General features: G+C 30.4%; 3 protein-coding genes across 4 annotated transcripts in view; 1 reads left to right on the forward strand and 2 right to left on the reverse strand.

Annotated features, from left to right (window-relative positions):
* The window catches only part of LOC117171729 (kinesin-like protein KIF19), a 62,512-nt gene extending 59,307 nt beyond the window's left edge, over nt 1-3,205 (forward strand). Inside the window, exons 18-20 of the mRNA XM_033359293.1 lie at nt 17-227; nt 667-798; nt 2,700-3,205. Coding sequence (XP_033215184.1) covers nt 17-227; nt 667-798; nt 2,700-2,814 — 458 coding nt within the window. The 3' untranslated portion in view covers nt 2,815-3,205. The remainder of the gene's footprint in view (nt 1-16; nt 228-666; nt 799-2,699) is intronic.
* A 17-nt stretch (nt 3,206-3,222) lies between these two features.
* On the reverse strand, nt 3,223-6,350 carry LOC117171728. The gene is made up of 5 exons (XM_033359292.1): nt 6,237-6,350; nt 5,903-6,122; nt 5,178-5,351; nt 3,821-4,117; nt 3,223-3,719 (listed from the first exon to the last, which is right to left on the reverse strand). The coding sequence occupies exons 4-5, from the start codon at nt 3,833-3,835 to the stop codon at nt 3,312-3,314; spliced, it is 423 nt and encodes a 140-aa protein (XP_033215183.1). The 5' UTR covers nt 3,836-4,117; nt 5,178-5,351; nt 5,903-6,122; nt 6,237-6,350; the 3' UTR covers nt 3,223-3,311.
* Nucleotides 6,351-6,589: 239 nt separating this feature from the next.
* Nucleotides 6,590-11,024, reverse strand: LOC117170633 (elongator complex protein 6). Of its 2 annotated transcripts, none has more exons than XM_033357537.1 (2): nt 10,904-11,024; nt 6,590-8,300 (listed from the first exon to the last, which is right to left on the reverse strand). In XM_033357537.1, the coding sequence occupies exon 2, from the start codon at nt 8,289-8,291 to the stop codon at nt 7,446-7,448; it is 846 nt and encodes a 281-aa protein (XP_033213428.1). In that variant the 5' UTR covers nt 8,292-8,300; nt 10,904-11,024; the 3' UTR covers nt 6,590-7,445. The 2 variants fall into 2 exon arrangements, with proteins under 2 accessions (XP_033213428.1, XP_033213427.1); XM_033357536.1 differs by lacking the exon at nt 10,904-11,024 and adding an exon at nt 10,589-10,892.
* Between the last annotated feature and the right edge of the window lie 62 nt (nt 11,025-11,086).

Below are 11,086 nucleotides of genomic sequence, written 5' to 3' on the forward strand. Positions count from 1 at the left end.
TAGAGAATAAAATAATAAAACAATTCTCTTGCAGATGGTCGAATGACTTTACCTTCTGATTTACAAGATTTATACACAATGTATCAACAAGAAATACACGCGGCGACTTATACAGATAACACTATGGCAGATCTAACAGCTGCTATGGAATATGTTGGAAAACTGCCACCAATTTCTAGCAGATTCACCTTCGATAATCTTAATAACGATATCAGAATACCCAACAGGTATAAAGCTACAACTTTTCTCATTAATAATTTGAAAAAGGTACTTAGAAATTAGAAGTAGCTTCGAAATTAATTTATCTTCTTTCTTCTAAATTCGATGAAAGCGATAAGAAAGGTTCTAACAGAAATGTCCGAATGTGCGATTTTAATTTCTCAAATAGATGGAGTTATCGTTTATCAAGCATTATAAATTATATACTATATCTTCCTATCATACGGGCTTATATTCTTACGTCACTGCAATCGATATTCCCACTCATTAGAAGGGAAAGCATTGTTTGAATTCACAATCGATTCATATTGTAACGCTTAAAAAAAATAATTTCAATGCTAAAAAACTCTTTTGCGCATGATTTGTGTCAGCATTTAAAATTGTATTAATTAATTGTAGATTTAAGTAAAATTCTTAAAATTTGTAAATGTCTTTTTATAAAATCAGTTCCACAGAGTCAGACTGGGAACAGTTGCCGCCAATTCAAGAACCACCGGAAGTCGAGCGAGTGATGGGACCTATCGTGCACCCTATTATGAATCCTTCAGTATTATTTCCACCATTAAACAAAGAGAGCCAGTAGGTATTTTTTAAATTGCATATCAATTTTTAAAATGCTGAGAATGATAAGGAAAGTACTACATAATAACTGTATTGAATACAAAAAAGAATTTTTAATTAAATGTAGCAATATGGAAACCTCCATGCTAAAAGAACTTCCTTGAAGTCGTCTGCATTCCTTAAGGGCATGTGACACAGCTAAATACCTATATTACCGACGACAGTTTTTCAGTTCACTGAATGTTTTTCTGAACCTAAGAACTTTTTTTGCAAATAAAATATAGAGCTGAAACTTTGGGAAATGTATTAGAGTACAATAAAGTATGTTTAGGTACTGCATTTTGGTAGGAACTTCACTGAAAATTATTTCATCTTTTTTCTGAACCTCAACATTTTTTGAACGTTCGAACTTTTTTTATGCATAAAATATCGGTCTCAAACTTTGAGAAATGCAAAAGTCGAAAGAAAACTACGTTTAACTACAAAGCTTAGTAATAAAAGATCTAAAAAAATATATTTCAACAATCAATTCCAACGGCATCAGCCGGTAACCTTGTACACGAAAATACGAAACCTGGCGGCCACTAGACGAGGCTCTAGAGGGTTCGTATTTTCGTGTACATCGTTACCGGCTGATGCCGTTGAAATTGATTGTTGAAATATTTTTTTTTACATCTTTTATTATTAAGCTTTGTACTCAAACGTAGTTTTCTTTCGACTCTTGCATTTCTCAAAGTTTGAGACCGATATTTTATGTATAAAAAGGCTCGAACGTTCAAAAAATGTTGAGGTTCAGAAAAAAGACGTACTTTATTGTACTCTAATACATTTCCCAAAGTTTCAGCTCGATATTTTATTTACAAAAAAGTTCTTAGGTTCAAAAAAAACATTCAGTGAACTGAAAAACTGTAGTCGGTAATATAGGTATTTAGCTGATTGAATTCCTTACATTATTTTGAAGTCCGCACGTTCAAGGAATTCAGGGGATTTATAAGAATTTATGGAATATAAAAGAATTGAATGAATTCAGAAGAGTTTAAGGGATTCAGAGAGTTCAAGGAGCTTAGATAATAATTTAAGTAATTTAGAAGAATTCAGAAGATTTTAAAAAAGGTAAAAGAATGATCGTGAATCCTTCTGAATCTTCCAAATTTCCCGAATTGCTTCATTTCTCTACATTTACAGAATTCTCTGGATTTTTCTAATTCTCTAAATTCATTGAATTCTCTATAGATCTTTAATTATTCTAAATTCCTTGAATTCATTTAAATTCATTGAATTTTTGTGAATTCCGTGCATTATTTTGAAATCCGCGACTTCAAAGAATTCAAGGAATATAGAAGGATCATAAAAATTCCCTAAATTTCATAAACTGACTGAATTTCTTGAATTCTCTGCATTTTTTAATTCTTTGAATTCTCTAAACTCATTGATTTTCTAAAGTCCTTAAATCCATTTAATTTTTTGATGACCCTGAATTCATTTAAATTCATTGAATTCATATAAATTCATTGAATTTCTTGAATTATTCTGGACTCATTGAATTTCTTCGATTATTCTAAATTCATTAAATTCTTCTGCATTAATTGAATTTTTGTGTATTCCGTGAATTTAGTTGTAGTCCGTGAATTCAAGGAACTCACGGAATTTATAAGAATGAAAGGAATTTAAAAGAATTTATAAAATTCACGGAATTTAGAATAATTCAAGGGACTCAGATAATTCAAGGAATTCAGAGAAATTCAAAGAATTTCAATGAAGCTAAAAGAATAAAAAAGAATGTTGAAGTCTAAAAGCATTTCAAAAATGAAAAACATTTCAAAATAATAAAACGAATTTTTTAAAAACTCAAAAAAGGTTCTGTTAACATGGATGTACCGATATGATTCAATTATAATTTTGAAAAATCTTTGATCCAGTGAAAAAAAACTTCGACGGGCAGCTAGCGATGAAAAACTAGTCTCTCCCAAATTCGTCAAAGGAACTCGAGTCAATGCTTTGAGAAGACACGAGGGACGAAAAAAGCCAACCTGACCATCGGAAATATAAAATAAAATAAGAATATAAATGACTGAATTAAAAACTGGGGTTTCGGACTTCCAGGGAGAAAGACTATTAATTGTACACACTGGATGATCGTCACAAATTTTTCATTTTCGAACAATACCTAGAGTTCTCTGAAAAGATATTATCATTGACTTAAATAAATTGTAAGAAATGTCATAACGTTTCTAAATCTTATAGATTTCAGTTCGAAGAATATTAAGATTTCGAATAAAAGAGACATACATATTTGTTGTACATATATCTAAATTGAGAGCATGATTTTCTTCTGATGTAAGTTTATCTACTGTGTATTAATTGATAATTTAGTAGATATTTAATAAAGATAAGAGAATGAATGTGAAAATTGCTTTTTGAAGCGATTTTATGAAGTCTTTTAAATTAAAGTTTCTTTCAACGGTTCCGTAATTTCCTTTATACCTCACCTGTTTTATAAATCCAATAAATTTGGTACATTTGTTTACAACTTATCGGTTTAAACTGCTCATTTGGCGCCGTTGACGAGCTAATGTAGTTGCTCTTTTATTTAATTTGTTAATTTCGGGATTTCTTTCAGCAGACATTCGTTGTACACCCTGAGTTTTAGGAACTTCGGTTTTTGGAATTTCGGAAGTTCTATTGGATGTGCTGCGAGAACGAAATCTCTGGCGAGGTGAATATGAATTGGAAGTTACCTTCTTTCTCAATTCATCCGAATTTTGTTCTGTGATATCTATTTTCATATCAGTATTCACAGTTAGGTGCTTTGGAACGTACACTTTTTCGTGTTGTGAACCAGGCTTTTTTAAACTTCCGACTTGACGTCGTGGTTCTTGAGTTAACGAAACTATAAACATATCGGAATAGGAACTTACGTCAGTTTTTCTTTCTTCAGTCTGAAAATTAATATACTCAATGTAAGAATTTGAAACATAAAAATTCAATTTTTTAAGGGTATTGAAACTCTTTAAAACAAAACGTAAGTCATAGAATTCACATCAGTAGTCAGCATTTGCGTTCTACGACGTAGTCCTTGTCTATCAAATGAGATAGATCGTTGCACTGTTCATTCCGATAATTCGTCCTCAGTTTTAGACTTGTACGCAGTGGACTCCTCCTCGTCTTCTGTTGGAGGCATTACATTTTTTCAGTAATTTTTTCATTATCCCAGCCGCTGAATCTTTTTTTCCATCTTTTTTTTCTGTCTTTCCAATACAACAATGGTTAACCAAAAATCATTTTGCTGATAATAAAAGGCGAACACGGGCTGCATGACTGTGCTGAGGAAACATGTCTGCGGAAATATAAAATCAGGAAGACTGAAGTAAGATTCTCTACTTATTCTGACATTTATAAAACGAAATGTTTTTAAAAGTAAGTTAATGCTCGTTTAAACTGCGATTTCTACAAAATGCAGATACTTAAAACAAGTTACTGTATTAGGAAAAAAAAGATCGACCCTTTCCACAAAAATAGAAAACTTGTAGGTAAAAAAATGCGAAAAAAGAAATCATATGGAATATAAATATAATTAAGATGCTTTTCAGCACAAAATTAAATTTTCTTTCTTATGTAACATTTTCATGACTTTCCCAACCATTCTCCTGTTTTGCCTGATCATTAGATTATCAATTACTTTTTATTTTTCAAATTAAAAAATGTCAATATTTTGAAAAATTCAGATTCAAGCTTGTTTTAAATATTTAAGAATGTTTGCATATTTTCCAACTGAAAGTTCCCAAATTTTGTATTAAATTATAAATTATTCAAAAAAAATCACATTCTGTGAAAAATATAAAACTTATTACATAATGGATAGCAAATCAAATATAATTCAATTTTGTCATATTACTTATATTCGAATATATCATTCAAATTTAAAAAAATTTTATTTAGTTACAATAAAATGACACAGATTTTTAGTTTGGATTCTTTCTAAACTTTACACTCTTTTTTTTAATTCAATGTGTAAAATTCGTCTTAATGCATAAAATTCCTCAAAATAAACCCAAGAATCCAACGACCAAATTTAAACAACCATAATAAAATGTTTTGTATGAGTACCGAAACATTGGTGAATATTATTTGCAAATTTTTGTTGTTGTTGTAATTTAATAATAATAAAAATAAGGACGAAAGAAATAAAAAAAGAAAGAGGGGGACTTGGTTGGTTGCCTTCTAATTTTTGTTTCCTCTTTTTAATTTTTGTCCAGAAATTCTTTACTTTTATAGGACTGTTTTTAAGCGGATCTTTTCATTATAGGATACTAAATAAGGTTTTAGATTTGATTTTTAATCTAATTTAAGTTTCTTAAATTTTAATTTGCCTTACATAAATAAAAGTGTGTTTTTACCATAAATTATTCAGGTTCGTACAAACCCAAAATCTCGTATCTGTGAAAATCTTCTATTTTTTAAACGATGTCGTGAGAAATGCTCCTGAAGTACTTTTTCAATTCTTCTTGGCATTCTAATGTCATCTCCACAAAAAACATTGTAAACAACTATTCCACGATATATGTGAAATTCTAAAAACAATCAAGTATATTCTATAAAATAGATTTTTGTTAGTTTTTAGTGTCAAAATTAAAATTTCGTACCATTTTTTTTCATTTAAAAAACAATTCTTTTAAACTTCGACAAGAAATTATTGAAAGTCACCTCTTTCAATTCAATTTTTAAATTCAGAAACGTTATATATTTTATAGCTGAAATATAATTTTTAATCAGTCAATTGCATTTTGTATATATATATATATTTAATTAAAAGAAAAGTCGAGTTTCTCCTAAAAATTTTTCCAACAACTATTTTATCCGAAATTTTCCGATATTAAAAAATATTCATACATTTTTTAAATCTCTTCTTACTTTGAATTCAAATATCCGTCTTTATACTATTCTTCGAAAATGGAAGTTGATTTTCATTTAGGAAACGTGAAGAATTTAGTTTCCTTTTTAAACAAAATGTAATTGTACTTTTTAAATTTAAATATTAACTCTTAATTTAAATTGTAACAGGAATTAGTTATTCAATATTAAAATAAACAAATAATCCAGTTAAAATTATTTTTGAACTTACCAAAAAATCATGCAAGTTGAGTCGCATATCCTTATGTATCATTGCAGAATAACCCGTTAATTTATCCTATTGTTTCGGTTTATCATAACAATCTAAAATAATGTAACCTATAGTTTCCTAAATGAGGGTAAATTTCGCCGTCATACGTGCATCGATATTTAGTGAAAGACGCGATCCTTTGCTGAAATATTTGTTGAATTCTTGATGTTTGTCGCAAATGCTAGAATTAGGAATAAAAAGAACGAATATGAATACAGCCTCTCATAATTATAAATTATTAAAATTAGTATCATTGGATACTACATTTTTAGAAGGACTGCACTTGTATTTAAACCTTAAGAAAAATCCATTTGCGATAGTTGTCGAATGCTTTTCAATAATTTCAAAAAAATTTTTAACCGCTTCGTGATGATCAGGTGTCATTTTATAAAAACTCCTTACACCAGATTTCTGGAAAATACTTTCTCTGGCCCCCATATTAGTTCAAAAGTCAGACTCAGACATCTTCCTTCTTAAAAATCATGAAGTAAGGCTCGGATAGCTATTTTCAACAATATAATAAACTTTTCAAAATCTTGAAATACATCGAATCTAAAATCAGTGTTAAAATTTAAAAGACGGAATTTTCAAATAGTAACAATTACTGAGAATAATCATTTATTGATTAGATAACATTCGTTGCATTGGCATTCTAAAATTATTAATACAATTTTGGAATAGTTTACTGAACAATAACAAATTTTAAGAAAGGACCCTGTTAATTATAATAATTAAACATAAGGGTACCGCAGTCTTTGATCAAATTGTCTAAACTTTTACTATCATGCCATCCTTATTTAAAATACTACTGCATTACGAAGATCAAACGTTTCCCATAATACTGCAATGAGGTAAAATATCAAAATACATTCAATCTAAGGCTTACGCAAGGACTAGAAACTCCAGAATATTCAATGAAATTGAAGACATGGGAATAATAACAAGATAAGATTATTTTTTAACTTATTTTTTCGAGTGAAAGGAGAAATGATTTTTACATAACCCTAATATGTATTGACAAATAGTATAAAAAATGAACTATTATCGTTAAAAACAGAATTTCAAAAAATTGGTCTTCATCCAGTTGTCACTCTCATGTCTTCAATTGTAATTCTTTACTTTTTAAAATTGCATTTATCATTGAATCAAAATTGAAATGCGTTCTTAATTATATTAAATATTTTAAATATTTAAGTTAAAAAAAGAGAAATTACTTCCTGCGGAAAAATAGTTTCTATAAAAAATTCTCCTTATATTTCTCGGTAATACACATAGCAGCGACGACTTATAAACTCATATAAAAAAATGCGTGAACTATTTAAAAGTAGTACAACAAGAATAGTTCACCGTGGAATTTAACATAAATAAAATAGCTTTCAAGTCTTTCTGATTAAAACAAATTTCGCCTTTCGTGCAGTTTCTCCGCTCTGGGCCTCCCTTCCATTATTTTGAGGCAGGATCTTCATCACGTTTTTTAAACTTTAAATGATCTCGGTAACTTTTCTTACGAGAGAAGAACAGCACCACCAGGAGCGAAAACTTTCACTTGTCGATCCAGCAACTTGAAGAGGTATGAGGCCTTTTCTGGCCAGTTGTACTTCGTCCTGACGGAATCAATTTTCCAACGAATGCTCATCTTTCCAGAGACATCTTTCGCGTGACCCGTACTCAGAGGTTCAACAACTATAATCAGTTGCGATATGTGTTTCAAACCTACTGCGATGAGATCCGGTTGGCAAGAATCAGGATCGGCTTTGTACGTGTGTGTCAAAATGGATATGGAAAGAGATTGTTCGAACTCCATCAGAGACCTTAAATATCTGACAAAAAACCACACGTCCCGGAGACTCATCCGTAGATCGAAAAGGTGGCTTAAATCATCGATAATCACTGTTACAGACTCTTGGTGTTTCAGCAGTTCATATATTTGATTCCTCAGAGGCAAAAATAGTTTGCGCACAAGGGTCGGATCCAGTTTCATGATATTGGGAACGCCAAGATCTTCCTCGGGACATTTCTCATTGAAATCTACGTTCGCAGCGTCCACGGAATCATGGCCCAGGTCATGAATGTTGCTCGCTATGAGCTTCATCGGTTCCACGACTGAAACCTGGCCTCTTTCTCGCAAGACATTCAGATTGTATCCTAGTTTCATACCTATATTGTGGTAGTGTCCGAAGGTATTGTGAAAGAGGACGAGGCAAATTCCTTGACTCTTCTCCAGGGAAGAGGAAATGAACGAGTTTATGAGGAAATTAGCATCGCTGCCATGCTGCTCTTCAATGAGGGTCAGTTTTCCTCGCAAGTCTACCCTGTCGATTCCCAGGGCGCTGCAGACTGAGTCCGTCATCTTGGAAATCTAGGGTGAAATAGTCTTTTAAGTAAGTTAGATTGTAACTGAAAGTTGTTTGCAAATGGCATTCTGTTTTTGATCAACAAATCTTTGCCGTTCTATGAACAATTTAAGACCAAATTCAAAAAATAACCGATCAACTCGTTTTTGAAAAACAAAAACGATTTTTGATAATTTTTGATAAGAAAGTAGTTATATATAAAATCGAAATTGCTAATATTGGGCCTTAATATTCGATTCCTTAATCCAGATTCGTGATTAGGCGCAATAAATTTCTGAAATTGTGAGTTTCTAACATATTACAAATTCAATAGTATTTATTATATTAGATATTTTAAGCAGTATTAAGTTAATAGTTGAATATTAAATATATTAAATGTAATTGAGTTGACATTTTCTTGTTAAATAACTGTAAGTAATTTTGTCGTTAAAAATAAAAATAAATTAAACAGCAAAATTTATTTTTACCCAAAGCCATATAAATTCTTTTTTCGCATCGTGCAAGGCTTCGTGATAACTTTAATTTTACAGAATTTTTGTAATTCAAAATTCGCAAAAAGGTTGAAGAATTTATATGGCTCAAGATTGCAGACACTATTTTTCTTTTAATTGCAAATGGTTTAATGTGTCACACTAAATATTTATTTATACTTCTTGGCTGTCTAACGTGGGAATTGAATTCTTTTTTAAGTGGTTTTTTATCTTCCCTACCGAAAGAAAACTCTGAGTTTTCTTTAGCGAAATAGCTTGGCCCATTTGAGTCTATAAAGAAAGTCGATTGGAAACAAAATAGTCTCGGAGATAGTTTGAGAGATTTGGGTCCTTTTCAAGATCCTTTTAGTGGTCCTTTTAAGAGTGGTGCGACGGTAATATAATGTTCCTTTTGTATTCATCACGTACCGGGCGGGCAGAGTTATTTACAGTAGTTGGTCGTGGCTAATCCGCTCTCCCTTTTTAAATTTCTCTTCAAATTATTAACACTTTTTTTAATTGATGAATTTTTTCATTATACTTGTTTATAATTATAACTTATATACTGATATACAATTTTCTAGTTAAATTAAAAAATGTTGTCTTTTTTGGCGTATCTCATTCCATTTACGAGAAACGTTCTATTAATTCCAATTTTAAGCAAAAAAAAAAAGTTCGATATCTGAAGTCATCGAAACCCGTAGATTCCGAATTATTATGTTTTAGGCTGTTAACTATGAAATTAAAAAAAGTCTACTTCTAAATTTTAATCCGAAAGCTTAACAAAGGACCCTTGAGTGTCGGCTACTCTATTGAGATAACCTCTCTGCTTGTTATTTATGATCGTATTCTTATTTCAATTTCGGAAAGGATATTTTAAAGCCTTCAGACCATTTAAACGAGCTTCTTGGACGTTTAAAAATATCTGAGTGCCTGCGGAGTATTTCTCTGAGATTCTTTGACCTAAAGAATTTTTAGTATATACTCAAAGATTCTTTTCGGTAGGGTTTGTACAATTAATTTGTTTTCGAGAAAACATATGTGAACATTTAAAGTTGAAAAACTTGCCGTCTTGAAAATATATACTTCTATTCTTTTTATTAATTTCTTAATCTTTTTGTCATAAGTACATTTTATGTTTTGTTTCCGTTTTCCGAGATTATTTCCAAGATAATATTTTCTAAAGCTAGAAAGAAGCGATTGTATAACTATCAAAAAATATTCGATTTTGTTGAAAATTAGAGTTGGCTACTTGAAGACGATACGAACCACGTGCTGTCCTGGAATATATTTAATTGTTTTACGCCAAAAACATTCCATGTAAAAAGATTGCAATAAGTAATATAAATGTCTGCTAGAAAAATAGTTCTGGCTTACCCATTAAACCATACATAATTCACTTTGGTTTTGATCCTGGTGTTAAATAAAAATTCTATATTTCAAAACATGAGGTCAGCATATGAAGTGCACCATACAAAATACACAAAATCGATCATTTGGTTTCAATGAAATTGTCAGCAGTAAAAATTCTTTTGACATTGACTTTACATTTTAAAAACAATAGACTTTGTTTTAATTTATTATTTCGACAAAATTAAAACAAAAATACGATGAATTCTAACCTCAAACTACATCAAAAAATATATTGCTTAGATTTTTGTGTACTCCCAATTATATTGAAAATTACCATTTTTTAAGGACCAAATCTCAAGATTTTTAAAGAAAATTTATTGTTTAAAAAGTGCATTGTCATAAATATCGTATAAAAACAACCTATGTAAACGAGCAAAGCATGCCAATGTAAAAATAAACAAATTACTTACCGCTAACTCTACTACTTGGAATATTTAACACAAACTATATTTCAAAGGAATATCACTTTTTTCATTTAAATTCTTATGAATGCTATTCTTAAATTGTGTAAAGCGTGAATGACTAAAGAAGTGGATCAAAAGTCAATTAAAACCGTGCTTAAGTGCACGTGCACGTTTTAGATATCACGGATAAGTGGCGCCCCCTGCTTTAAAGAGCACTTTGGGGCCTTTAAAAGTTTAAGACCTTAAAGGCCATTGCCATGTTTTGTGAATATTATTTCGTTTTTTGTAGGATATCGAAAAAATAAAGGAAATACACCTAACCTCAAAAATGTCGAAAATTGAGAACTTAACCTCAAAGACTTTAAATTTAGGATTCACGGTCAAGTGGCTCCCTCTTGACAGCACTAGTTTGTTTCTTTCAGCTAAAACCGCTACAACTGCTGGGAATAATGTTAACAATGTAAACATCCTGTTCAATTGAAAAAGGTGAAAAATATAATTCGC

The sequence above is a fragment of the Belonocnema kinseyi genome, chromosome 4 (genome assembly GCF_010883055.1).
Source record: "Belonocnema kinseyi isolate 2016_QV_RU_SX_M_011 chromosome 4, B_treatae_v1, whole genome shotgun sequence".
NCBI classification, from domain to species: Eukaryota; Metazoa; Arthropoda; class Insecta; order Hymenoptera; family Cynipidae; genus Belonocnema; species Belonocnema kinseyi.